This window comes from Microcaecilia unicolor, chromosome 11 (assembly GCF_901765095.1).
Source record: "Microcaecilia unicolor chromosome 11, aMicUni1.1, whole genome shotgun sequence".
Lineage (NCBI taxonomy): Eukaryota > Metazoa > Chordata > Amphibia > Gymnophiona > Siphonopidae > Microcaecilia > Microcaecilia unicolor.
The window spans coordinates 125,825,827-125,853,606 of NC_044041.1; the positions used below are offsets into that span (position 1 = coordinate 125,825,827).

At 44.5% G+C, this 27,780-nt stretch overlaps 1 protein-coding gene across 1 annotated transcript in view; it reads left to right on the forward strand.

Annotated features, from left to right (window-relative positions):
- Window positions 1-27,780, forward strand: part of POLA2 (DNA polymerase alpha 2, accessory subunit) — a 164,551-nt gene that overhangs the window by 53,117 nt on the left and 83,654 nt on the right. The window contains 5 exon segments of the mRNA XM_030219771.1: window positions 7,673-7,866; window positions 10,262-10,350; window positions 22,287-22,442; window positions 22,611-22,673; window positions 24,952-24,994. Of these exon segments, the coding sequence (XP_030075631.1) occupies window positions 7,673-7,866; window positions 10,262-10,350; window positions 22,287-22,442; window positions 22,611-22,673; window positions 24,952-24,994 (545 nt within the window).

A 27,780-nucleotide genomic window follows, 5' to 3' on the forward strand; every position in this document is an offset into this window, starting at 1 on the left:
GACTGTATAATTCATCACCATCAGCAAAGAATGAATACGCACAGCAGGCAATTCAACATAACCAATATTATAATAATCAAGGCCTGACAAAATTAAACTCTGCAAAGCTTGTTGAAAGTCACTTTTCGAGGTCAACAGGCACAACTTGCAGAACAGACATAACTTAAAAGGACTTCTTAACCACAAATTGGATTTGGGCCGAAAAGGACATTGTGGAATCCAAAAAGACCCCCAAATTCTTCACCACAGAAGAGATCTTAACAGTATGAGAACACAATTTCACATACACACTCTTCAGATAACTGGCTACCACTTCCATCCATTCTGCAGAGCTCTCTGGACTGCTGGAATAATCCCAGTCACCTTCAGGGAGTCTTATTGGAACTACTAGATTGGGTGGTGGTCACCACAGATGCAAATTTTCTCAGCTGAGGAGCTCACTGTGGGCAAAGTGGTGCAGGGATATTGGTCCTCTCTGGAGGGTGCTTAGTCTATCAACCGCCTGGAGACCCCAGGTGGTCAGGTGAGTTGGTGGAGTTCCTTTCCCTGATTCAGGGGACAGCGGTCCAAATAACAACAGATAATGTCAGAGCAGTGGCCTGTATCAACAAACCGTGGTGGCCCTGGAACCGCCAGCCCTTTGTCATTGGGCAGAGGTGAATCTGCTGGTCTTGTTGATGGTCTACATAGCTGGCAAAGACAACATTCAGATGGACTTCCTTAGTCCATGCCTGCTGGATCCAGGAGAGTGGAAGCTGAAGCAGGCAGCCTTTTATCTTCTCTTGGACCAGTGGAGGCAGCAAGCCGACAGCCTCATGGCCTTGAGTAGCAATGCTAAGGTGGAGCATTTCTTCAGCTGTCAATGAGACAACCTCATAGGGGATAGATGCACTGGTTCAACAGTGGCCCAAGTAAAGGTCCATGTCATGTCTTTCCACCCTGGCCTCTTGTAGGGCAAGTGCTATGCAGGATAACGTGACATCCCTTTCTACTGCTTCTGATGGCCCCAAATTGGCCTTGAAAATTACGGTACTTGGATCTGGTTCATCTGTTGGTAGACGATCAGCAGGGGCTTGCTCAGGCAGGGTCCAATGACCGTGGAGGATCCGGGTTCCTTTTGGGCTATGGTTTAGTCTTTGAAAGACAGCATTGAGCGAGGAGCGGGTTTTCATCTGCAATGATTTCCACCTTGCTTAGGGCCCACAAGTCTTCCATTTCCCTGGCTTATATCCAGATTTGGAAGGTTTTTGAGAGCTTCCATGGTCAGCATTTGCTTTCCTCTCGGAAAGCACAGGTTTCTGAAGTTCTTGGGCTCCTGCAACACGGGTTCTACCAAGGGTTGACGCTGAACTCGCTTATTCTATTCTATCTGCATTATGTATACCGCAATTTCTCCAACAACGGATTCACAGGGGTTAACAGACAAGATGACCCCTACAGTTGAGGGATATACAGTTAAGAATACAATCAATAATTAAGCATCTAAATTATTCAAATAAGTAAATTTTTAAAACTTTCCTAAAAGACAAATATGATGGTAAATGTTTCGTTTTCATTGGTAACATATTCCAGAGCCTAGCCCCTTGGAATGGGAAGGAATGTTCAAAAATGGACTTTAAGCGTATATTTTTAAGAGTTGGGAGCTCTTGTTTTTGAGGCAAAGTCCTGGGCATCACTCAGTTTCTGAAGGGGGAGGGGTCATTCATTTGCATCCTTCTGTATGTCTGTTTCTTCCCTCTTGGGTTTTGAATTTAATGCTGAATGTTCTTTTGGCTCCACCCTTTTAGCCTCACTCTGAAAACAGTTTTCTAGGTAGCAATTTCTTTGGCCAGGAGGGTGTTAGAGTTTCAGGCTTTGTCTTTTCAGGACACTTATCTCGCCTTCTTGGAAGACTGTTCTTCCCAAAATGATATCTCCTTTTCATGTGAACCAGAAGATATGTCTGCCCTAATTTTGTGGATGGTGGATTGGACTGTTCTGCCAGGAGGATGCATAAGCTTGATGTCTGAGGAGTCCAACACTGGTACTCGTGGAAGATGAATGAGTTTCGGCTTGCTCATCATCTTTGTTTTCTTCCATGGCCCTAGGAGGTTCAGGTGACATGCAAAGCCCTCTGTTGCACTTTGGATCAAGGTGACCATTGAGACTGCCTATATTTGCAGCAATAACAAAGTGCCTTCCAAATTGAGAGCTTGCTCGACTCAGAAGCAGGCAACCTCCTGGGTGGAGGCCTGTGCATTTTCTCCAGAACAGCACTATCTAATTCTTTAGTTATTTCTCAGCGTAATGATGCTAAAAAATGGAGGAAAACCTCAAAAGGTATTGGGGTCACTCCATTGTCAACAGCTTCCCAGCTTATCAACCTTAGAGAGCCCCCCCCCCCCCCCCCCCCACTCATCACTGGCATAAAAACTGCCAACTGTTCTTATGAATTACTTATGTTTTAACAAAATTATCCAGACTTTTATTATTTTTCAATCTGAACTTATCACTGCAGTTGCACAGTCTTGTATAGCTATCCACGACCAACTTTGGCCAAGGTTTCGGGTCCTGCTTCAGGGTCCGTGGCGTACTCGACTGTCTTCTGTGATCCTTTCCAGCTCTGTGTTTATATATAGAGCAGTTTCTCCAGAGGACATCTGCCGGGTGGTGACATGGTTGTCACATCATTCTTTTATGAAGCATTATAGACTGGGTATAATAGCCAGAGGCTGTTAGGACTTTGGTAGAGCTGTCATTCAGGGGCCTTCTTTCATCCAGTCTGCTTGGGTACATCCCGTTTGTTCAGGATGGTTTAGCCCCAACATTAAGGAATGTAAAATTTTAATCTTACCCTTTCCTTTCTGTATCACCCTGAGATCCTCCCTCAGAAGACTGTGGTTGTCAAGACTCTTGAGGATCAGTACTGTTCTAAACTGGGGGATCATGCAGGCACTTTATGGGATTTTCCACTGCTTTGGCAGAGGCATACTGAATTTTTCCAGTCAGCACCAGCCCTCCTTATACAGGTGATGTCGCTGGACCAGATCAATTTCTTTACCTCCATCTGCTGGCAGGAGGGGATAATGGCTGCTTGTTCATGATGGTACAACTCAACTAAAGGAAAGGAAATAGCAGGTAAGACTAAATTTCACCTAATGTTTGTTGGTGCTTTGCCTGTTAGCTCACATATAGAGAATTACATTAGTCTCCCTCCACCCCCACCCCCCACCCCCCCCCCAAAAAAAAAAAAAAAAATTGAGCAAATTTCAGATTATTCAACATACTGTGGTTACTCTGTTGCTCATTGGGAGATGGTTACACATCTGTTTCTTGACTGTTCTTGTGGGACCGAATGTGGTTCTTTTCATGGAGATAGACCTAGTTGCCAGAGAGATTTCAAAATGCACCTCAAGTCAGGAGAGTGTTCAAACCAACAGCTTAATTTGGCTTTATTAAAGCTCCTAGGTTTGAAGGAAATAATGTTCTTGAAGGGGTGAGGGTTTCTTTGCTTCTTTTGCCTTGCAGATCTGGCAGCAGAGCCTAGGCAACACTGCTTTCTCTGTGGTAAGCTGTGGGGGCAGTTGCACAGATTCCACTGCTGTGGATCCTGCTATAGGGATGGTGGAAAACATGGTGCTGGCAAGAGCAGGACTTTCCCGCGTGCACTGCCCTCTGCAGGGAGATGTAGCGCCCTCTGTGGCCATTTTGTCAGTGGACCCACCCCCTGCTTCGGGGCGTTTGCCCTCCAGGGGGGCTGTGGATTTGGTTGTTCCCAGATTTTCAGTGGTCTCTTGACGCGGGGGCAGGGGATTTGGGAACTGTCGGAGCAGGGACTCTGTTTTCCCCCTATTTTGTCCTTTTGCTTTATCAGGCATTTCTGATGACGCAGGCTTGGCAGCAAGTGGGGATTCTTGGGCAGGGCAGCCTCGTGGTCCCTGTGCAGCCTTTGTCACTGGACCCCATGGGGAAAAGGTGGCAGCTGGGTTCTCCTGCATCTGAAGTGGGGTCATTGCCCCCCCCTCCCCTCCCCATGATATGGAATTGGCGCTGGCGGTCAGTTTCAACGGGAATGACTTGGAGGAGAGTGACAACTCCTCAGCCATCAAGAATTTTCATATGGAAGAGATGCCCACTTTTATTGTCCAGGTCTTTAATATTTCAGTGGACAACTACCTGCACTGGCTGTGTCAAACCCTAAGATAGCGAGCACCAAGCGCCCGGCTAGATCTTTCCCGGTACATGAGGCTATCAAGGGACTCATGGCACAGTGGGTCACATCAGATGTGGGGCTCAGGGTGTCAAAGGCCATAGCACGCCTGTATCTAGTGTCCCAGACCTACTTGGAGAAGTTGCAGCTCCCATAGATGGGCGCCCCAGTGGTGGCAGTCACCAAGAAGATGATGCTACCGGTGAACAGTGGCATTGCCCTGAAGGTTGTGCAGGACCAGAAACTGGAAGCATCCCTGATGCAGGCCTTCAAGGTCTTGGTTCTTTTGCTCCAGGCCGCCATATGTAGTTCCTGTGCGAGAAGAGCTTGTCTTTCCTTGGTGTAGCAGGCGGTGAACTTGGCTTCCAGGGAGGAGCAGTCGGGGACTGATTTCCCGTCCCTAGAATCGGGCTTAGCCTATTTGGCAGATGTGCTGCACAACCTTGTGTGTTTGTCTGCTAAGCAGATGGGGTTTGCAGTACTACTATTACTACTACTTATCATTTCTATAGTGCTACTAGACCCAGTGGCTGTTAGCAGTGGCTTACCAAGCTCCCCTTCCGGGGCCGTTGTTTTGGGGAAGACCTGGAGAAGCTGGTCAAGGATTTGAGTAATTCAAGACACAGCGCTTGTCGGAGGACCGGAGGAAGCCGGTCTTCAGAGCGGGGGCAGCACAGCCTTACTTTAAGGAGGTCAAGGAGTATTGGCCATGCCAGGGGACTTTAAGTGTCTCCGGTTTCAACAGCAGTCTTCCTTTCTTGGTGGCGAGCATGGTTTGGGGACCGGATCCTGGGCTGACCTTCCAGGACATCTGTCGGGCAGCCACCTAAATCTCCATACACGCTTTAAACATTATAGATTGGATATGGCAGCAGGGGCGTAGCCAGACTTCAGTGGGAGGGGGGTCCAGAGCCTGAGATGAGGGGGCACATTTTAACCCCCCCCCATTGCTGAACCCCACCAACAACAACAACTTTGCCTCCCCCCCTCCCCCCGCTGGCGACCCTCTCAATCCCCCACCGCTAACCCGCCGTCGCCTACCTTTGCTGGCGGGGGACCCCAACCCCCGCCAGCCGAGCCAAGGTCCTCTCTTCCCAATCCTGCGCAAGGCTTCGTTCTAGTCTGAGTGACGTTCTGCATGTTGTATGTGCAGGATGTTAGACTCTCACAGAAACAGGACGAAGCCTTGCAAGGCTTCGCTCTGTTTCTGTGAGTCTGACAATCGTGCAGGACGTCACTCAAACTAGAACAAAGCCTTGTGCGGGAGTGGGAAGAAGAGGATCTCGGCTGGCGGGGGGTTGGAGTCCCCCGCCAGCAAAGGTAGGTTGGCGGCGTGGGGGGGGGCCAGGGGCAAATCTACGGGGGCCCAGGCCCCCGTGGCCCCATACTGGCTACGCCACTGTGTGGCAGTGTGGCGTGAGGCTCCTTTCACAGCGGTGGTTCTGTCCATGGGGTCGTTGGACCCCCCCCCCCCCCCCCCCTTTTGGGGACTGTTTTGTTAAATCCACTTGCTCCTGGATTCATCTGCTGCTGTTGATATGGAAGGGAAAATTTATGTCTTACCTGATTATTTTCTTTCCTTTAGTCGCAGCATATGAATCCAGCATCCTTCCCAATCTGCTGGGTTTTCTTTCTTGGTTTTGGATGTAGGTTTCTGTCATGAGCAAGACAACACAGCTTTCACAGTTTAGTACCAAAAAACAAAACACAGAACACATGACCAGACAAGACAATACTGACAAGAGTACAATTCCGCTTGTGCCCTCTCATGTACAGATGACTGGGGAAAAGTGGTCTATCATTCAGCTTTGGGCCAACGGGCCTAGGCAATGTGTTGTGGCTGAAACAGAGGTTTGTAGCACTGATCATGGACCAAGTAGGCCATCCCAGTGAATGCAGGGAACTTGGAGGCCTAGCTCGGGGGGCTGCTTCAGTAGATGACATACTGAGGAGCTAGCCGTGCTATATCACGGTGTGAAAATCAGTGATCTCTATCTGCACCTGCTGGTAGACGGACACAACCCACTTGTTCCTGGATTCATTTGGTGCGGCTAAAGGAAAGAAAATTATCAGGTAAGACATAATTTTCCCTTCTCTTTTGCAGACCTAATTGTTGAAACTTCTTTCACCACAGGAAAGGAATAGAGCACAAAACAGACTATCACAATACAGCCGGTCCAGTTTGCTAATATATACCAACTGTTAAGCTATAAAATCTCTTTCTATGTTTTAGAGATCCTCTGTGCTTGTCCAGTGCTTTCTTGAATTCAGATACAGACTTGTCTCCACTACCTCCACAAGGAGGCCCTTGCACAAATCAACCATTCTTTCCATAAAGAAGTATTTTCTTAGATTACTTTTGAGTCTGTCCCTTTTCATCTTATACCCCATTCTTCCAGAGCTTCCTTTCATTTGAAAGAAGTCACCTCCTGTGCATTTTGCCACAGAGGTATTTAAATTAGGGCTGCATTTTGATTAACACTTTAATTGTGCAATTAATGGTATGTTATGTTTTTGCCTTGTGACCCTGGGCAAATCACTTAGCCCTCTATTTCCCAGAGTCACATGAAGCTGTAGTGGAGGAAACAAAACTAATAAATGTACCTTTTAATTGCACAATTAATCATGATTACAAATTTTAATGAAAATGCAGCCCTAAAAAATTAAATAAGTAATGAATAACTATGAACAGCTTTATAGTTTTCACAGCCTACTTCAGAAAAGCAAACCTAATTTAAATCCCATCTTTCTTTCAAGTATACCTATTGAGAGCTTTAAGTCTGTCCCCTTATGCTTTATTACAGAAATCACTGACCATTTTAGTAGCCACCGTCTGCACTGACCTGTCCCCTTTTTAAGGTGCAGTCTTCAAACTTGTGTGCGCATTTGATTACCCTGTTTAAACATACCTATGACCATAGTTTGCATAATAAAATAGAAAATGAGGTGTTAGAATAATATAGATTTGTAAACATATTGAATAAAACTGACCTGAAAACCAGCATGGTTCAGTACATGATACGGGAGCCTGCTCAGTGGCAGCACAGCGCAGTTTCATGCAGTTAGTCCTGGCTTTGATCCCAGAATTGGATCCTTTTGCTCCCTAGGTTTGAAAGGGCTGCTGCTGGGGGGGGAGGGGGAAAGTTAGAGCCTATGATTGCAGGGTTCTGGAAGGAGCCCTGGTTCATGGCTCCTGGTCGAAGGCTATCACTGTAATGAGAAAACTAGATGTTCTGTGATGGAGAGGAGGAAGAACTGTTATAAAACAGGAGAAAAGTCTATGGGCATTTGCAAATGAAATCTTGTATACTAAAATCCCTGCTGTGGTTGAGATCTGAACTGGAAACCCAAAGTAACGAGAAGATGAGGTCAGAATCCCCCTAAAAAATGCAGTACATGACATTGAAGTTGCCATTTTAGCTGCATGGGTTTTTGTCCTGTACAGTCTGTCCTTATGATTCTGGTCTCATGTCCCTTATGCAGTGCCACTCCGTCCCAGAAGTACAGCTCACGCTCTAACCGAGGGGAGGTGGTGACATCCTTCAACATGGTACAGGGCACATCCTGGAGCGGGTGTGGCAGCCAGAGTGCCGACGTGGAGCTTTTTGTGTCTGCTGAGGAACCACTATCAAAGACTTACAAATTCATGTTCCAGAAGCTGCTGGATATCAGGGAAGGTAAAACAGATGTGACTAGTGTTCGGCTCTTAAAAGCGCTGGTGTGTAAATCAGATTCTTCAGGTCTAGCTTAGTTTGAATGGAAGGATGACGAGCAGAGGGGAAAAGATTTTGTCGTACTATACCAGGGAAAAGGCAGACTACTTTTCATCTCTAATGCAGCTGCTATTTCAACCACTATTCTTAACTTGTTCATATAGTGCAGATCGGGAACACACATTCTGTTGGCCTAATATTCAAAAACTACTTATCTAGGTAGCAGCACATGCTACCTAGGTAAGTGCTACTGACCAGGGCCGGTTATTGATTTTCAGTGGCATTATCCAGATAGTACTGCTGAAAAGGAATGCATTCCTCCCCAGCATTATCCAGATAGCGTTGTGGTGAATCAGAGAGCTATCCAGATAGTGGTGGCCTTTAGTGCCTTTATATGGATAACTGTCCAGGTAGTGTAGGATGGAAAAATAGCTGTCCTAAGTTGTCTGGATAGTTATCTCGATAGTGGCACTGAATATTGCTGTAATCCAGGTAACTTAGGTGGTCTGTGGCATACCCAGATATTCAGAGATGCAGAGTTTAAAAATTCACCAATATATTTCTAGTAGCTTTAAAAAAAAAAAAATCTTGTTAAGGATGTAAAAAGACTTGAAACTGTTCAGAGAAAAGCAATGACAATGGTAGGGGTTTTAGGCAGCAATGCCATACATGGAGAGATTTGCTGCCCTAAACTGTTCACTTTCTGTCTTGCCTCAGAGACAGAAGTAACCTTCTGGAGATCTCCTGGCCTTGAGTAAATCTTTACTCCCCCAGGCAGAATTCCAGGCAAGAAAAACTCTGGCTACTAAATAAGTGTTAGACATAATAAATGTTTATTCAAATTGTCAAAGAAGCCAATCAGTAATTATTGCAATAGTAACAAATAAACTCCCAATACAGTATAATATGTAGCACATAAAAACAGAGTTTTCCCTGGGAGCTGTCAGTATGTCCACCTGCTAGTGACACACTGAGGCTCGCCATCCTCAGTTCTGTTTCCTCTTAAATACTTTTTTCTTCCTTCATTATCTTAATTATAATTACCCTTCCTACGTAATGAATATGCATCTTTCCAGAATATTCTGTTCCTTTTATGGTAAGATCCTGTTCCAGCACATTCTATCATATTCCAACTTCTATTATTTATTTGACAGTTTAAAACCTGTCATATAAAGCATAAGTTTTCATTTGATATGGGTTGACCTATGTCCTTGGTATTCACAGTCATCATACCTGCCTTCTCCACCCTCTTCCTAAGGCTATAATTTTTACCCACACCCACTTACTTCTCCTTTTGATTGTGTATCTGAATACTGCACATGTCCTTAGTCATAGGAGCCTCTGGCTCTTAGTTGCTGTCCAGCAACTTATCACAAGTTAGCATAGGTCAAATGTCAGACCACAACCTTAGGTATTTTTCAGAAAAAGCACATTTATAACTCTCTTGCAACTCTTAAGTCTGCTCCCAGCTCAAGAAAAGCAAAATAGCTATATAAAATAAAACTAGAAATATGTATGGTTTGCACCTTTTCATGGCCTTTATGATATACAAAACGTGTATACACTGGAGGAAAGGAGAAACAGAGGTGATATGATACAAAGGTATTAATTTGCAAGCAAACCTTTTCCAGAGGCAGGAAGGTGGTAGAACTAGAGGGCATGAATTGAAATTGAATGGGAGCAGACTCAGGAATAATGTCAGGCACTATTTTTTCACTGAGAGGGTGGTAGATAACCGGATTGCTTTCCTGCGCGAGGTGGTGGAGGAGATGAAAATGGTAACAGAATTCAAAAATGCGTGGGACAAACACAATGGAATCCTGTTTAGAAGGATCAGACCCAAAGAAGCGTAGGGGAGATTAGGTAGGAAAACCGGTGCCGGGCTGACTTCTATGGTCTGTGCCCTGATGGAGGCTGAGTTGATTTGGGTGGGCTGGAGTGGAGCTTTTCGGGTGCTTTGACAACCACTTCAGAAATTTAGAACAAGGCCAGTGCTTCTACGTTCTATGCCCTAAAAATGGCAAGGATAAATCAAGAGCAGGTATACATATGATGTAACACTTCATACCATATATAATGAGTTTATGTTGTTGGGTAGACTGGATGGGACTGTACAGGTCTTTATCTGCCGATATCTACTGTGTTACAGTGAGGCTCATTTTCAAAGCACTTAGACTTACAAAGTTCCATAATAACTTATGGAACTTGTAAGTCTAAGTGCTTTGAAAACATGCCTCTGTGTTATTTAGCATTCCCCCCACTCCCAATGAGTACTACTTCTGCCAGTGCCCTGGTGACTTTCTTTTCTGTAGAGTGAAGTGCTTGTGTGTGGTTTTTTTTCTCTCTGGGCCTTATTTAGTTTTGAGCTGTAAAATTGAAGAGCTTGGCTGTGCCCTGAAAGAGCATTTTGGCATCGAGGAGTTTTCTTCTGTCTCATTGCCTGTGCAGGTAAGTGCAATTAGTAATACATTAAAAAAGAATTAGAGAGTAGATGATAAATGTTTTTAGCTGCTGTTCTGGTTTTGTTTTTATGTAAAATCTTTTTATTGACAATATCACATGTACAAACAAATCAATAAATTACCCAAAAACTTTACCATAGCATGTCATATATGAGAAACAGAAAATAGTAGGATTTTTCCCTACCAAACAGTTCTTTTGTTGTTCATTTTCTTCTCCCCCCCCCTCCACTTCCCTCTTCCACCTCAACCTACCCTCAACCAACCAGAACAACCTGGCAGTGAACATATGCTTATATTGCTTTTATAACAACTGAGAATGTGCTGTCTTATGGCATGGGGCGTTGGACTCCTGTACTCCCCTACCCTCTAAATGACCTGCCTGACTGTCCCACCATTTCCAAACCAACCCCCTTACCTTCTATGAATATTAAAGAGACTAGGGGAAAACCAGGATAATGTGGAAGTCCCCCCCCCCCCTAAACCCACACCCAAGTGCTCCATGCTAGATGGAAATGAGAATCAAGCTGCATGCCCTAGTCACCCCTGCTTTCTGAATTAAAAAAAACAAACAAACAGTTGCCCTGTTCTGTATTCTATGTGCCTCATATTTATCCAGAATCAGGCCTGCTGGCAAAAACAGAATAGCTGCCCTACCAACCTTTCCAGATATTGTATTACTGCCTGCCAAAAAATGTTTACTTTTGGGCAATTAAAGAAAGCATGAAGAAAAGAATTGTTGCCTTGCTTGCATTTAAGACAAGCTGGGGTGACAACCCTGCCTGACTTATAGGCCTGTTCCTGAGTAAAATAGGCTCTAAGCATGACACAAAATTAACACATTCTCAAATCCGCACTCACTGAAACCTCCTGGATTCGTTTAATGAATTGGCAAAAATCCAGCGATTTCCTGTTATATTTTTTTATTATTGCTTCTTGCCTGGTCAAGAGACTCCTGGCTTCACTGATTTAAAAAAAAAAAGCCTGGATGTAATGATGTATGACCAGTGATGTAATGATTAACGTTAGTCAGCCTGACATCATCACTGTGTGCAACACAATTATCACAAAGCAACAAAATCTGACGCTTTTGTGCCCGCATTCTAGTGTCTAACTTCTTTAGCCACTGCTTCCAAATTTCCCCAGTCATCCATGAATTTGTATTAGCTTCATATGACTCAAGAAGTCGCTTAACATTCTTGAAGTAACGGGGCTGTTTGCTCTTTCCAATGACAAGTGGTTCCAACTTCTCACTCCTGTCCATATTGCAGCAAAGGAGGATCGTCAGTCGGTCCTTCAACGTTTTACTTCCTGTAGTTTCGGCTTGTTTGAATGCAAGTGTTCCATCAGGAATCACTTGCCAGTAGAGACCGTTTTCGTCAGCATTGAAAATGTCATGAGGTGCAAACTCGTTCAAGATAGCAGGAAGAACTGAAGCAACCCAATTTTCAGCACCAAAGTCATCAGCATCTTGTTTCTCACCATGCTGTTTCTTTGAATTTTATGCTGTTCCTTTCCTTCCATCTTTCTAACCATCCAACAGTGGCTTTGAATTCAGTTAGTCCAAGACTTTCAGCTAGCTGATTAGCTTTCTCCATAAGCAGTGGACCACTGACAGGAAACTGTCTGCTCCTGACTTGAGAAAACCACCAAAGAAGAGCATCTTCTACCTCCTCAGCTTTTCCCGCCAGTTTTCATTTCTGTTGTGGATTTGTATTGTTTTGCCAGTCTTCCAGAAGCTGGTCTTTTTGCTTCAAGATACGTGAAATTTGACTGGGATTGACACCATATTCTTTAGCAATAGATGCTTGACTTTGTTTTCTAATTTTTTAAGAACTTCTATTCGTTCAGCCAGTGTTAGTCTTACAGTTCCGCGACGACGAAGACGACCCCAGTGTACACTCTAACAATATTCTTTCGCTTATTCTGCCTGTGGCAGTTCAAGGGGCGGTAAATTTGAAATCTTGTTGGTTGTCACGCGCCAATCGGCTTCCATACTCGGTGCGTGCGCTTATGCGGAGTCTTACCTGTAGAGGAGCAGTCTTAAACCATGCATAAAAGCAAATCTTGCAATTATCAGTGGTGCGCTAAACCAAAGTTTGTCCCCATAGAAATTGATGGTGCCAAAAATGGGACCGAAGTATGGCATGCAAGTAAACAGAGCATGCGCTTATCCGATGTGCACTTAAGTGGAGTGCACTGCATATATATACACATACATACATACATACATACATCTCATCACTGGTCATGTATAACTACATCCAGGCTCTTGTCATCAGCTGGAGAAGCACCGTGTTTACAGCAATAGCCAGGAGTCTCTTGACCAAGAACGGTCTCTGCGCGATACGTCTACCCACAGATGAGCTTCTGATTTCACTATAAGAGGCCTACCGTTTTATTAGGTTTAGAACTCATTTTCAGAGCTAAGGAAAATTAGACTGTGCGTGAGCATTGTGGTCACATGTTTTTTCTGTCCAGGTGGCCAGCCTGAACTCGAAACATGATCCACCTCCCCTGCACATACCAAATTAATTAGAGCTGTGCCTTATCTTCTTACATTCCAACTTGTTTTTTGAACGAACAGTGAAAAACAAGAAAAAGTTATTTTTGGTCAAATAGAGTGTACTGTTGGCCAAAGCAGAGTTGAAAAACAATCTCCAAAATCTTTCCATTATTGATGATACGTTGAAATCCTCTGCTCAGTGTGCTGTGGCGGCTAAGAAAGCAAATAGAACGTTAGGTATTATTAGGAAAGGAAAACAAAAACGAACACATAATGCCTTTGTATCGGTCCATGGTGCAACCGCACCTCGAATATTGTGTTCAATTCTGGTCACCGCACCTCAAAAAAGATATAGTGGAATTAGAAAAGATACAGAGAAGGGCGGCGAAAATGATAAAGGAGATGTGACGACTTCCCTATGAGGAAAGGCTGAAGTGGCTAGGGCTCTTCAGCTTGGAGAAAAGACGGCTGAGGGGAACTATGATAGAGGTCTATAAAATAATGAGTGGAGTGGAACGGGTAGATGTGAATCTTTTGTTTACTCTTTCCAAAAATACTAGGACAAGGAGGCATGTGATGAAGCTACAAAGTAGTAAATTTAAAATGAATTGGAGAAAATTTTTTCTTCACTCAACATGTAACTAAATTCTGGAATTCGTTGCCAGAGAATGTGTTAAAGGCGGTTTGCTTAGCGGGGTTTATAAAAGGTTTTGGACGGCTTCCCAAAAGGAAAAGTCTATAGACCATTATTAAAATGACTTGGGAAAAATGCACTTCTTATTTCTGGGATAAGCAACACAAAATGTATTGAATTTTTTTTTTTTTAATCTTGCCAGGTATTTGTGACCTGGGTTGGCCACTGTTGGAAACAGGATGCTGGCTGGGCTTGATTGTCTGTCCCAGTGTGGCAATACTTATGTACAAATGCTAGGTAGCTCAAAAAGAATTAATAGACAAATGTTCTTAGCAAAGATTCAGAGAAAATGCATACACTCCCTGTAAATTGGACCACAAGCTTATTACCCCACAACAAGAGCAGAGCTTGTGCTTATACAACCTCAGGATGAAGGTGCAGATCAGCAGGATAGTCATGGCTCCAGGACATGCTCTGAAGTGTTCTGCGATGGAAAGATGAGTAGAGTTGTTCAGTGGAGTGCACAAGCTGATAGGAACACCAGATAATGACAGCTTGGATTTGATAAGAGCACCAGATGACTTTTTGTCCTGGGAATACCTCTTTTTATATAGTTCTGAGAGGGACACTGTGCTCAAAGATAAGGTAAAGAAAAAGTGCTTATCTTTGCACAAGATATTTGATGCAATGGTTGCAAAGTGATTGCATCAGCTAAGTGGGCCACCAGTATTTTCTTGCTGAAATACAGGCCTTTTGTAGATTCAAAGCAAAGTTCATGCTGTGTGAAGCACTGTCTGAAGTATGAATTGTCAGAGGCTTGTTAACCAAGCTCTATTTGAATTTATATAGACAGGGGCCTGTGCCCCTACAGGTTCTCATATTCTTAACCGCTGTGTGGCCCCTAATGAAACCTGCCTGAGCCTCCGCTATCTGTGATGGTAAGACTTGTGCTAATCTGTTAGCTAAAATGTTTGCAAATAATTTCACCTCAGCATTTAATAGGGATATTGGTTGTAGGGGATCTTTCCCTGACTTCAAAAGCACTATGATTTAGAACATAAGAGTAGCCATACTGGGTCAAACCAATGGCCCTTCTAGCCCAGTATTCTGTTTTCCAAACAGTGGCCAAGCCAGGTCACAAGTACCTGACAGAAACCCAAATTGTGGCAACATTCCATACTACAAATCCCAGGGCAAGCAGTTGTTTCCCATGTCTGTCTCAATAGCAGACTATGGACTTTTCCTCCAGGAATTTGTCCAAACATTTTTTAAACCCAGATATGGTAACTGCTGTTACCACATCCTCCGGCAAAGAATTCCAGAGCTTAACTATTCATTGAGTGAAAAAATATTTCCTCCTATTTGTTTTAAAAGTATTGCATGTGGGAGGAAGTGACATCATCAAACAACCCTGCAGCAATCTTCTTCGCAACCTATGTAATCGAGAGTAATTCTCTTCTAACTTTGAATATTTGCTGCAGTTATCGCTGTACAATGCTGACTGGATGAGTGGCAAGCAACGATTGCAAAATTTAACGGAGTTTGCTTACACCAAAAAAACAGGGCCACACCGCATGGTGGAGGTGGGTGTCGCTCCAGCCAGTTCGGTGGAGCTAGATATATCGCGTCTCAGATGGAACTATTTACGTTGCATGAGACAGTTGAAGCGCCTGACCAGGATCCGATTTCAGAAATTCAGGACTGGATGAAGGAAATTAAATCTGGCATAAAAGCAGTGCGGGAGGAGTTGACGGCCCTGGGTGTTGACCTACGCAGTGAGATTAGAGAGAGGTCACAGGGTAGAAGAAGCTGGCTGGAGATCGTGAAGAGACCTTGGGCATGTTGGATATAAAAGTAAAGTCTACTCACACGGAAGTACAGCAAATAAATGAAAAGCTAGAAAACCTCGAGAATCAGAGTCGCCGCTGCAATTTGAGATTTCATGTCATTGCTTCCTGAAACTCCACAGTATAACAGTGACGAGGTGGTAAATGTGAGCCCTCCAAAACCCACCAGAAACCCACTGTACCCACATCTACGTGCCCCCCTTCACCCATAAGGGCTATAGTAGTAGTGTACAGTTGTGGGTTTTGGGGGGCTCAGCACACACGGTAAGGGAGCTATGCACGTGGGAGCAATTTCTGAAGTCTACTGCAGTGCCCGGTTGGTGTCCTGGCATGTGAGGGGGACCAGTGCACTACGAATGCTGGCTCCTCCCACGACCAAAGGGCTTGGATTTGGTTGTTTCTGAGATGGGCATCCTCAATTTCCATTATCGCCGAAAATCAGAACGACCAAGTCTAAGGACGACCATCTCTAAGGTCGACCTAAATTTCCAGATTTGGGCGTCCCCGACTGTATTATCGAAACGAAAGATGGATGTCTATCTTTGATAATATGGGTTTCCCCGCCCCTTCGCCAGGACGTCCCGCGAGGATATTCTCAGGAAATCTTGGACGCCCCTTTCGATTATGCCCCTCCACGGGATCCTGTAAAATTTTTTGGCATAGTTTGCAGCTGGATATATTGCAAGGATGTGTGCCACTCTTTGAGTTTCTATTGGGAGCTTGCTTCTCACTAGTTTGTGTTTTAAGTTGGGTGGCTGTCGGAAGGCGAGCACTAGTGGGGATGGGGATTACTCTTTCTGTAGTTCATCCTCCTGGAGTAGTGGCTGTAGATCTTTTATGATTTTTCTCAATTTTTCTAGCTCTGGGTTTTATGTCATTAAAAAGGGGATTCTGTCTGTGGCTTTCTTTTCCTTGTACTCAGATCAATCCAGATTCTCCCTGAGTGTTTTTGTTTTCCAAAAAGCAATGTATTAAGGCATTACAGCAATAAGGGATTGTGAGATGAAGTCATTTCTCCGGGGGAACCTCACTCGCTCATTTTAAGTGAATGTAGTTTCTGTTTGTGTTACAATTGTGGTCGTGGCCCCTCTCAAATTTACCTTATTTCTGGTGGTCAGCTTCTTAGCTGGCTTCTGTCTGTCCTTCCTAAGTTAGCTCTGTCTCTGTATGCTGGCTGCTCCCAGCATGGTTCTAATTGCTTCACTATGCTGGCTGCTCCCAGCATGGTTCTAATTGCTTCACTATACTGCACTTGTGTGTGTTGCCTGAGTTAGCTCTGCCTCTGTCTTTGTGTGCTGGCTGCTTCCAGCGTGGCTCTAATTACTCCACTATACTGCACCTGTGTGTGTTGAGCCTCTCTGTGCTTCAGTATGCTTTCTGCCTGAGTCCTGTAGCTGTGACATCATCAGTCAGGCCCTTGATAAGGAAGTGGTGTTCTTCCATTCAGGGCCTTTGCAAACGCCAAAGGTCCAGGTTAGTGTTTGGTGCTGTTAGCACTTCTGCCTTGTCTTGCTTGCCTTGAATCCTATCCTGATTCCAGTCCTGTTGGCTCCCTTTCCCTCCTGTCTGAGAAACCTGTATTTTGGTGCTGTTAGCACTTCTGCGTTGTCTTGCTTGCCTTGAATCCTATCCTGATTCCAGTCCTGTTGGCTCCCTTTCCCTCCTGACTGAGAACCCTGTATTCCTGGTGCAGTTAGCACTTCTGCCTTGCTCTTGTCTGGGTGCCTGGTGGCACTTCACTTCTGAATCCTGTCTGCTTTTGGCTTCCCTTCCCTCCTGTCTGAGTACCCTGAACCCCTGTCTGCTTGCTTTTGTCTAGGTGCCTGTGGGCACTTCTGAACCCCTGTCTGCCTTGCTTTTGTCTCTGTGCCTGTGGGCACTTCTGAACCCTGTCTGCCCTGCTTTTGTCTAGGTGCCTGTGCTCACTTCTATCCTGATTCCTGGTGTTCCAGCCTGCTAGTTCCAGTACCAGTTTTCCTCCAAGCCCTGCCGGCTACCTGCACCCGGGGGCTCAACCCCCGGGGAATGGCGGCTAAGTGTAGGTGAAGCCTAGGTTCTGTCCAGTGTTTTCCAGTTCAGTGCGTACCAGTCTGGTGCGTTCCTGTCCAGTATGTTCCAGTTCAGTGCATACCAGTCCGGTGCGTTCCAGTCCAATGTGTTCCAGTTCAGTGTGTACCAGTCCGGTGCGTTCTAGCCCAGTGTTGGTTGGTGGGTTTTGCCTGCTGCTGCCTCTCCTCGTCAGCAGCCCAAGAGCTCAGGATTACTCCAGAGTCCGTGCCTGCATGTTTTGAACCTGAGAACCTAACAGTTTGGATATGGGGTGGGTGGGAGGGAGAGCAGGGATGGATAGGGTGTGAACAATTCATCGTTGACCTCCCATCCGAACATGGTCCACTTTCTGCAGGGCTGGGGGGAGGGGTGTCAAATCTGTTACAGCCTTCTTTGGGGCCCAGCTAGCCACAGTGGGATCTTAACTTGGTCTTGTGGGGGCCTTCAGGTGGCTCCTTTTGAGCCCTTTCAGGGCTATTGGTTGCTATTGTGTCGGCTTTCAGGGTTTTGGATCTTCAAGCTCTCTCTTGTCAGGATCCTTTCTTGGTCTTCACAGAGGGGGCTGTTTCCATGTGGTTCCCTCCTTTCTACCTAAGGCGGTTTCTTCCCTCCACCTCAGTCAGGTGGTGCTTCCTTCCTTTTGTAGGGTAGGTTATGGGTCTGACTTTTCCTGCCTTCGTCTGCTAGACGTTCGGCAGCCTTGTTGCGCTACCTGGCAGTCATGAATGATTTTCAGGTGTCGGACCATCTGTTTGTGCTGTTTTCGGGGCCTCGGAAGGGCCATGCGGCATTCAAGGCCACAGTCTCCTGTTGATGGAGGAGGCGATTGCTTCGGCCTATATTGCTTTGGGAGCTGTCCTTTCGGGGGCTCGTGGCATCTCTTGCAGAGTCCTGAGTGGTGCCACTGGTTGAGATTTACAGATCTGCTACCTGGTTTCGCCGCATTCTTTTGCAAAGCACTACTGCCTGTATGTGGTGGTGTTACAGGACGCTTCTTTTGTAGCATCGGTCTTTCTTACGGGAGTGGCCAAGTCCCACCCTACGTGAGAATTGCTTTTGTGCATCCCACTTGTCCTGGATTGATCTGTTGCCACGCTAAGGAAGGAAAAATTAGTTTCTTACCGGATAATTTTCTTTCTCCTTTAGTGCAACAGATCAATCCTGGAACCCTCCTTTCGAAGATTCTGCTTATTTTGTAGTGTTTTTTTTCTGGCTTCCCCTGACTGTTTAGATGTGGATGGGCAGCCTATTGAGGGCTCTGAAGATAGAGGAAGGAGATCCATCTACAGTAGGGTTACCATATGTCCAGTTTTACCCGGACATGTCCTTTTTTTAAGGACATGGCCGAGCAACTGGGTGGGTTTTGCCAGCCTGCCGACAAACGGGCAGGCGGGCGGGCCTAGTGATGTTCTATCCTCCACTTCCCTTACCTTACTATACTACCCTGGTGGTCTAGTGACCTCTAAGGGGCAGGAAAGAGCCCCCTCTTTCCTTCCCGGAGCGCCTGCATACTACTTCCTTGCTGACGGTCTTGGCGCCAATTCAGCATGGCCGCTTCAACTCTCGGTGGCCATTTTGGATCGGCACTAGGACCGGAGTCAGCAAGGAGCAGTATGCAGGCGCTCCAGGTAGGAAAGAGGGGGCTCTTTCCTGCCCCAAAGAGGTCACTAGACCACCAGGGCAGTATAGAAAGGGGAGGGGAGGATAGGACACACTTAGGGGTGTGTGATGGGGGGAGGGGTTGTGAAAGGGGTGGGGCAGTATGTGACAGGGGGCGGGTGGGGTGTGTGAAGGGGGGTGAGGCATGTGTCCTTTTAGGGTGGGGGAGCAAATATGGTAACCATAATCTACAGGGCTGTTTTGTGGTTTGGCTTCTTTTCCTCTGCTTTGTTACCAGTGTACCGGGAAGTGATGCTGAGCATTGAGGCTTAAGGCACAGTGAAACTATGTCCTCTATCTCCACCTGCTGGTAGACAGGCATAACCCACTTGTCCTGGATTGTTCTGTTGCACTTTAGGAAAGAAACTAATTTTCACAATAACACTTCATGGTGCGCTCACACCTTGAGTATTGTGTGCAATTGTGGTTGCCACTTCTCAGAGATATAGTGGAATTAGAAAAGGTACAGAGATGGGTGATCAAAATGATTTAAGAGGATGTAATAACTCTCATGAAGAAAGGCTTAGGCTTAAGAGGTTAGGGGTCTTCAACTTTGAGAAGAGATGGCTGAGGGGAGATACAGAGGTCTACAAAATCCTGAATGGAGTGGAATAGGTAAGTGCAAATGGATTATTTACTCTTTCAACAAATACAAAGACTAGAGGACACTCCATGAAGTTACATTTGTTTGTTTATTGAAACTTATTATACCACCCTTTCTGTACAGGGAAAGGGAAATGGGACTTGATATACCACCTTTCTGAGGTTTTTGCAACTACATTCAAAGCAATTTACATATATTCAGGTACTTATTTTGTACCCGGGGCAATGGAAGGTTAAGTGACTTGCCCAGAGTCACAAGGAGCTGCAGGTCAAAGTGGTTTACATTGTATAACTAGGAAAAACAAATAAAAACACAGAAAGGAATTCTATTAGTGATAGGAAAGAAGCAAACAATCCAAGAGAAATCATGTTTAAATTTAAATTACAACAGTCAAACTCTGAACACAAGACAGATCACTGTTGTTGGATGCCAAAGGCTCAGGAAAAATAAAAAGATTTAAATAGGCACTTAAAAACCTTAAATGAAGACTCGGACCATATAAACGGTGGAAAGTGATTCCAAATTTTTGGACCCAAAAAATAAAAGGCAGTGTGCTGGGTAGATTCCAAATGAGCCAGTTTGGGAGTAGGAAGAACTAACCGGGTGGGAGTGTAGAGAACACAATTGCCTAGGAGTGTATGGAATAGTCAAGAAAGAAAGAAAAGCAGGAAAACCAGTGTGATAGGCTCTGTGAACCAAACAAAGAACCTTGAAAAATACCCTATAAGGAAAGGGCAACCAATGGAAACGCAGAAATATCAAGGATGTTGATGCTTTTTAATCTGTTTTTGTGCTTGAACATGTGTATTTTTGAGTGGTGATACAATGATATTGTGAATTTTGATTAAATTATAGAAGTTTTCTAAATAGTGGTTTTGAGGCATATTTTCAAAGCAGACTTACAAAGTTTAATAGGTTACCATCCAGCTCATTTTCGAAAGTGATCGCTGGCTATTTTCCGACATAAATCGGGAGATGGCCGGCGATCTCGGAAAAGCAGCCAAATCGATATAATCGAAAGACGCTTTTTTGGCAACATCGCCGATTTCCCGTCACGTCACCAGCCAAAGTTCAAAGGGGCATGTCGGAGGCGAAGCGAAGGCGGGCATGGGCGTGGCTATCAGATGGCCGGCTTTTGGCGATAATGGGAAAAAAAAACGGCGATAAGCAGTATATCGCCGGGTTTACTTGGTCCTTTTATTTTCACGACCAAGCCTCAAAAAGGTGCCCCAAATGACCAGATGACCACTGGAGGGAATGGGAGATGACCTCCCCATATTCCCCCAGTGGTCACCAACCCCCTCCCATACTAAAAAAATAAAACTAAAAACCTTTTTTGCCAGCCTCAAATGCCGTACCCACCTCCATGACAGCAGAATGTGTTCTATCCTCTGACAGCCTTTCCCTGGTTGCGATGCGGCTCTGGGGAGTGTGACACCTTTTCTGTTAGGTGCCCTGCAGAGTCACATCAGCAATGCATTGTGGTGGGTGTAGGGTACTGGGCTGTACTCCCATGGTGCTTTTCCCCCCTGCTAACTGGGTCAGTGTGTGCCCTGTTTTGTTTCCGGTAGTCCATGAGGAAGTGGCCATTTTTGTAAGCCAGTTTTAGATCCCTTTCATGTGTCACCCACGTTAGAGAACGTTATTACCTTGAATGTGGCTGAAAGAGGGCATTGTACACCATTCTGCCAGCTCTGACCTACTGCTAATCTCAGTACCAGGTAGACTCTTTGCCAATGGGGCACAACATCTGATCTGCAGTTAACTGTGAGTAAACGTGCTTATTCAAATAAAGGACTTTTTCAAAGAGATTAGCCTTCAGGTGTCAACTGGTGTGCCAAGGTTATACAGCAGCAACAAATCCTAGAGGCCTGTGTGTATGCAGGTCCCTGGAGCACTTTTAGTGGGTACTGCAGTGCACTTAAGGCAGGCAGACCCAGGCCCACCCCCCCACCTGTAACACTTGTGCTGGTAATGGAAGCCCTCCAGAACCCACTGTACCCACATGTAGTTGCCCCCTTCACCCCTAAGAGCTTTGGTAGCGTTGTACATTTGTGGGTAGTGGGTTTTTGGGGGGGTTGGGGGGCTCAGCACCCAAAGTAAGGAAGCTATGCATGTGGGAGATTTTTCTTAAGTCCACCGCACTGACCCCTAGGGTACCCAGCTAGTTTCCTGGCATGTCAGGGGGACCAGTGCGCTACAAATGCTGGCTCCTCCCACGACCAAATGCCTTGGATTTTGCATTTTTTCCCATTATCGCTGAAAAACAAACCCGGCCATTTCAAACCCGGCGAGCTCCAAGGCATTTGGCCGGGCTAAACCGTATTATCGAAGAAAAAAAAGATGGCTGGCCATCTTTTTCGATAATACGGTTCCCGCCAACATAGATCGCCGGCGATCTTTTTGGCTGGCGACGTTCGATTATGCCCCTCTATGTAACTTTGTAAATCTAAGTGCTTTCAAAATGAGCCCCTTTGTGTGCTTTTTATGGTAGCGCAAATTGGGATCACAGATTAGTGGGCCTTGAATTAAAGGAAACATTGAAACTTCCCTAGATGAGGTTGCTGCTCATATTTATGGGGAAACATGTCTGATAGCTGATATGATTGTTCCCCTCTTCCCCCAGGAGCCAGTCATAGTGCTGGGACAGATTGGGTGTGATAGCAATGGAAAGCTGAATTCCAAGTCTGTTATCCTGGAGGGGGACCTGGAGCACTCGTCAGGAATGCAGGTGCCAGTGGATCTATCAGAACTAAAGGAATACTCGCTCTTCCCAGGACAGGTAACAGCCAGTCATAGCAGTAATTGTTTTGGAGAGATTGTGGACATCTTCCTTCTTGCCTTCCTTCCCTGTATTGGAAAGACAAAACCGCAACCTACCGAACACAGCATAGCCAAGTTGAGGTGCATGGACTTCGGCTGACTATTTCTTATCTAAATTTGATTTCAGGTTGTGGTGATGGAGGGCATTAACAGCACTGGTAGGAAACTGATTGTGTCCAAGCTTTACGAGGTAATAATCTGGCAGTGTGTAAGTCCCCTACTTATTACTAAAATATGCCATGCAGTGCAGGGAGTTTGTAGTGTGTTCTCTGAGGAATCTTAGTTCTGTCTGGGGCAAAGACCAAAAGTTGATGGACTGGTTTTGATAAAGCGGAAACATTTTTTAAAATATTTGTTTATATATTTCTTCTTTTCATAGGATAAGGTGTTAAGTTGGTTAAATATGAGGTATGAAGTATGTTATGCAGAATAATAAATATTCAGGTATAAATACATTAATGACTCAAGAAAACTGTGTAGAATAATTGTGTGTAAAGATGAAAAGTACTCTGGATACAAATATGATGCAAAATATGTTTATATCATAAAAACTAAGCTTCTGATCCTGTCCCACATGGGAGGTTCATGAGTAAACTGAGCAGCCGGAGGATGGAACCCAAGGCAGTAGGTTGGATTAGAACCTGGATGGGTGAGAAAGAGAGGGTAATGATTAATAGATGATCGTGGAACACCTTAGGGTTAGGTCCTAGGGTTGATTCCATTCGGTGTCTTGGACAGTGATATTGTAAAGGAATTGGAAAAAAAAATTTGCTTTTTCTGGCAGGTGCCACAAAGATGTGCAATACAGTGGTTAACTCTGAGGGAATAAACATAATGAGAAGTGGTAAAGACCTGGTAGTTTAGTACAAATAATCTCAAGGTTATTCATTGGGTGTGCAGAAACCCAAGGGCCCAGTACACCAGGTGAAGAGATACTAATGTGCACAAAGATAAGGACCTTAGGGTGATTGTATTAGATGCTGTAAAGATAAAAATGAAGCGGTAGTGATGGCCAGAGCTGGAAGAATGCTAGAGGGCATATGTAGAGGTTTAACTAATAGAGGGGCCCTTTTACTAAGCTGTGTAAGGCTCTACATGCACCCAATGCATGCCAAAATGGAGTTACCACACAGCTACCACATGGCTCTTGCGGTAATTTCATTTTTGGCATGCAGCCGATATGCGAGGCCAAAAAAATAATTTTTATTTTCGGACGCGCGCCAGGTGGCATTTGGCGCACATAGGTCATTACTGCCTGGTTACCGCATGAGACTTTACCGCTAGGTCAACGGCTGGTGGTAAGGTCGCAGACCCAAAATGGACACGTAACAGTTTTGATTTTGCTGCTCATCCATTTTTGGCAAAAATATTTTAAAGGGGCTTTTTTACAGGCACATTGAAAAATGGATCGGCATGCACCCAAAACCCACACCTACACTACTGTAAGCCATTTTCCAGTGCACCTTAGTAAAAGGACCCCGGAAAGAGGTGATGATGCAGTATGTATGAGGTCTCATCTAGAATGTTGTATCCTGTTTTGGAAAAACAAGGGAGGTAGGGTGTCTGATATCTTAGAGGTGTGTTTTACTGCAATAAACCAGACTAGGCACTTCCAGCCCAATGAACAAAACGAGAGGAGTCATCGGACACCCTACTCCCTTGATTTTCCTTGTGACTTTCCATAATGGTGTCCTGGTTCCTCCACCTTTGGTGGTGTTTCTCCAGTTTTGGAAACCATATGGTAAAAGGATATCAGCAGGCTGGAGATGGTCCAAATGCTATAGGATCTGAAGGACCTCAATACATATGTCTGAGAGTAGAGATGAGGAAGAATAAGATGTCTAAGGTATACCTACACAAGTTGCAAACATTTTTTTTTCATAAAATGAATGCTGTTGAACTAAAGGTAGTGGTATGAGGCTTCAAGGAGGCAGACTTAGAGCAAATCAGCAGAAAAATCTTCATGGAAAAGGGGTGTATGGAGACAGTGCGGAATAAGAATTTCTTTTTTCAAAATTTCATCTTTGCAATTCTAGACGTATCACAACAAAACAGAGATAATCTAAAATCACAATACAATTGGAAACAGAGTTCAAGAAAGCCTGAATAAGCATAGATGGATCCCTAGATGCAAAAAGCCAGAGATCCATTGGGCTCTATGAAAACGTACCAGGAGGACATGGACAGACTAAGAAGGGTCTTAATAGTCTTTATCTGCTGCATTTTTTAAATATTTGTGTTACTCCTAGCCCCTATTAACACAGTATAAGTCAAAGAGAATATAGTTGTGTATAATTTGTATAAAAGCACTGTCCTATAATGACTCAGGCACATGATTGCAGGGAAGTCAAAGGGTTACTTATTTGTGTGAAGGTGTTTGGGCAGGTGCAGTTCCTGTACAATTAATTTGAAAAGGAGCTGTGCTGAAGAATTTGACAATAATTTGTCCATATTTTTCTTCTCATTAGGGAGTGCCGTTACCTTTCTACAAGCCCATTGAAGCTCTGGAAGGCAAGTTCTGTTCAACTGTAAAACTGTGGGGGGGTGAGGAAGAGAGTAATCCTTGTTGAATGTGGTGATAGCTGTCGCTGTATATGCTGTTCTTGATTAACAACACTTCTACCTGTCGATATAAAACGTTGATTGTGGTTCCCACTTCCACAGTAAGGCATACTGGCTTCTTTCCAGGCAGCTTTTTCTGCCAGTTCCTCTGGTTGGGCTGTATTTCCTGGAGTGAAAAAAAAAGGGGAGTTACAGTATTATCATACCCTGTCAGTCAAAAAAAAATCAATATTGTGTTTACATTTACTGTATATCTGTTGTAACAAACATTGCCATGTCAAAAGCATGCTACTGTGATACTGATTCATTGCTTCAGCAGCAAGGTTGTATACTTACAGAAATACAGTTATAGCAGTCTACCCATCTGTACCAACTACTAAGCTCTACAATCCTTTTTCTGCTCCCTCAGATTCTCCATTCTTGACTCATGCTTTCTCAATTCATATGCCGTTCTTGTTGTGACCTTATTCAGTGGGAGACTCTGTTCGTGCATCTGCTATCTTTTCTTTAAAAAAATATTTCCTTAGGATGAAGTGAAAGCGGTAGTATCTATGGCCCCCTTGTTCTGGAGTTTCCATTCAATTGTAACAGGCCCGTCTCCTGTTCATTTGTTGTAGATCTTTAAATGTTTCTATCATACTGAGATTTTTAGGTCGTTCCCATATGCTTTGACTGCTGACCATTTGAGTAGCTGCTTTCTGGAACAACTGCACCCTGTTAATATTCTTTCAATGGTGTGGTCTCCAGAATTACATGCTGTCATATTGAGTAGTTAGCTTTTGATTGCCCAGAAATAATGGAGGCATATTTTCAAAGCACTTAGACTGTACAAAGTTCCATAGTAATCTATGGAACTTTGTAAGTCTAAGTGCTTTGAACATAAGCCCCATGGTATACTAGAAAGAACCAATCCTTTAAAAATACTTGAGACCTTACAACTTTTTTAAATTTAATAAATAAATTTTGTAAATGAAGATGGGAATATTCAGTATAAAGAGCTGTAGGTGAGTGGAACTTTCAATGGAACACACCGCTGTATACGGTTCACCATGAACACTTTACATCATTAATTCCCTCCTCTTTAAAGTGGTATATCCAATAAATGGTGTCGTTATTGTCAGTGATTCCTCCTCTGCATGCAAATCTATCTTATGAATCATTCATTGTGGGTATCCTGAAAACCGGACTGTCTGGGGTGCTTCCATTACCAGGTTTGGGAACCACTGTTTTATGTGTTTGCAGTAAATATCTTAAAACTGCCGAAACAGTGAATGTTTAGTCTCCTGGTAGTGTTCAACTACCACAAAAATATTACTATTAAAGCTGCTGTAGAATATAGCATGCCACAACTTCAACAAATCAGCATTGAGAGTACTCATCAGACAATAATAAATGTCGATCAATGCTGTCTGACAGAGTACTTCGTCAGGGACATGAACATGCTTCAAAAAATTTGCTTCTAAACCTTCACAGAAAAAAAAAAGTGCGATATATTCCTAGTACATTGTTCAGCCTGGTGACCATTGCTTCCTGGGTTTCCAGCAGCGGTCAGCAACGTGAGCAGATGTCCTCCATTCAGCCCTGAGGGCTTCATGGACGAAATCCGCTCGCATTTCTGACCGCTTCAGGGGTTGCCATTTGCTGAAGATTGTATGAGGAATATGTTGTTGGTGTTTTCTTTTTTTTTGTTGTTTTTTTTGTGAAAGTTTAGAAACAAATTCATTTGAATCATGTTCGTGTCCCTGAAGAAGGAGGGATTCTCTGAAACAGAGTACTCTGTTGGACAGTAGTGATTAGCATTTGTTTTTAGATAAGTACTCTGCTGATTTTATTGACATTGTTGACATGTATATTCTACAGCGGCATAATATAATTTTTTTTTTGAGGTGATTGGATACTATGGATACTAAATATTTACTGTTTAGGAAGTTTAAGAAATGTATTGCAAACACACAAAGGCACTGTTTATAGATACTAGTGGACCATGCCCGTTTCCTCAACAATGAAACGGGTCCCTAGGAAGGGTTTTTTTTTTTTTTTTTTTTTCTTCTCTTCCCTCCCTTCCCCTCCATGGCGATTCTCCTCTTCCCTGCCCTCCCATCTGTGTCCCGTGATTCTCTCCTCTACTGTCCTCCCATCCCATCCATTGCCCATCAATTCTCCTCTGCCCTGCCCCTCCCTTCCCCTTCCCTTCCCTTTCTCCCTCCCTCTCCTCGATTTCCCGCGTTTCTCTCCTCCCCTTGATTTGTACCTGAATGTCTCTGGCTGGCTGGCTCCGTTCCGTTCGTAACATCCCTCCTGACGTCAGCTCGCCTCCAGTGTCACTCCCTCTCACTGTTCCACCCTATGATGTCATTACGTCTTGACGCGAGGGCGGGACAGTGAGGGGGAATGGAACGCTGGAGGCTGGTTGACGTCAGGAGATGTTACGAACCCAGGCAGCCAGACGTGGAACGTTGGAGGTGCAAATTATTATATAGGATATCACTTAAAGAGGAGGGAATTAATGAGGTAAGAAAGTGTCATGGTGAGCTGTTTACAGTGGCATTTCCACTGAAAATTTCACTCGGCTGCTGGTGCAGCTCTTTATACTGAATATTCCCTCCTTTAGTTACAAATGTATTGATTTTAAATTTAAACATTGTGAGGTTTCTTGAGCTTTTTAAGGGATTGGTTCTTTCTAGTATATTGTTAACTCACCTCTCCCAGTTGGTTGTTTTGTTTGGGGGTCCCCC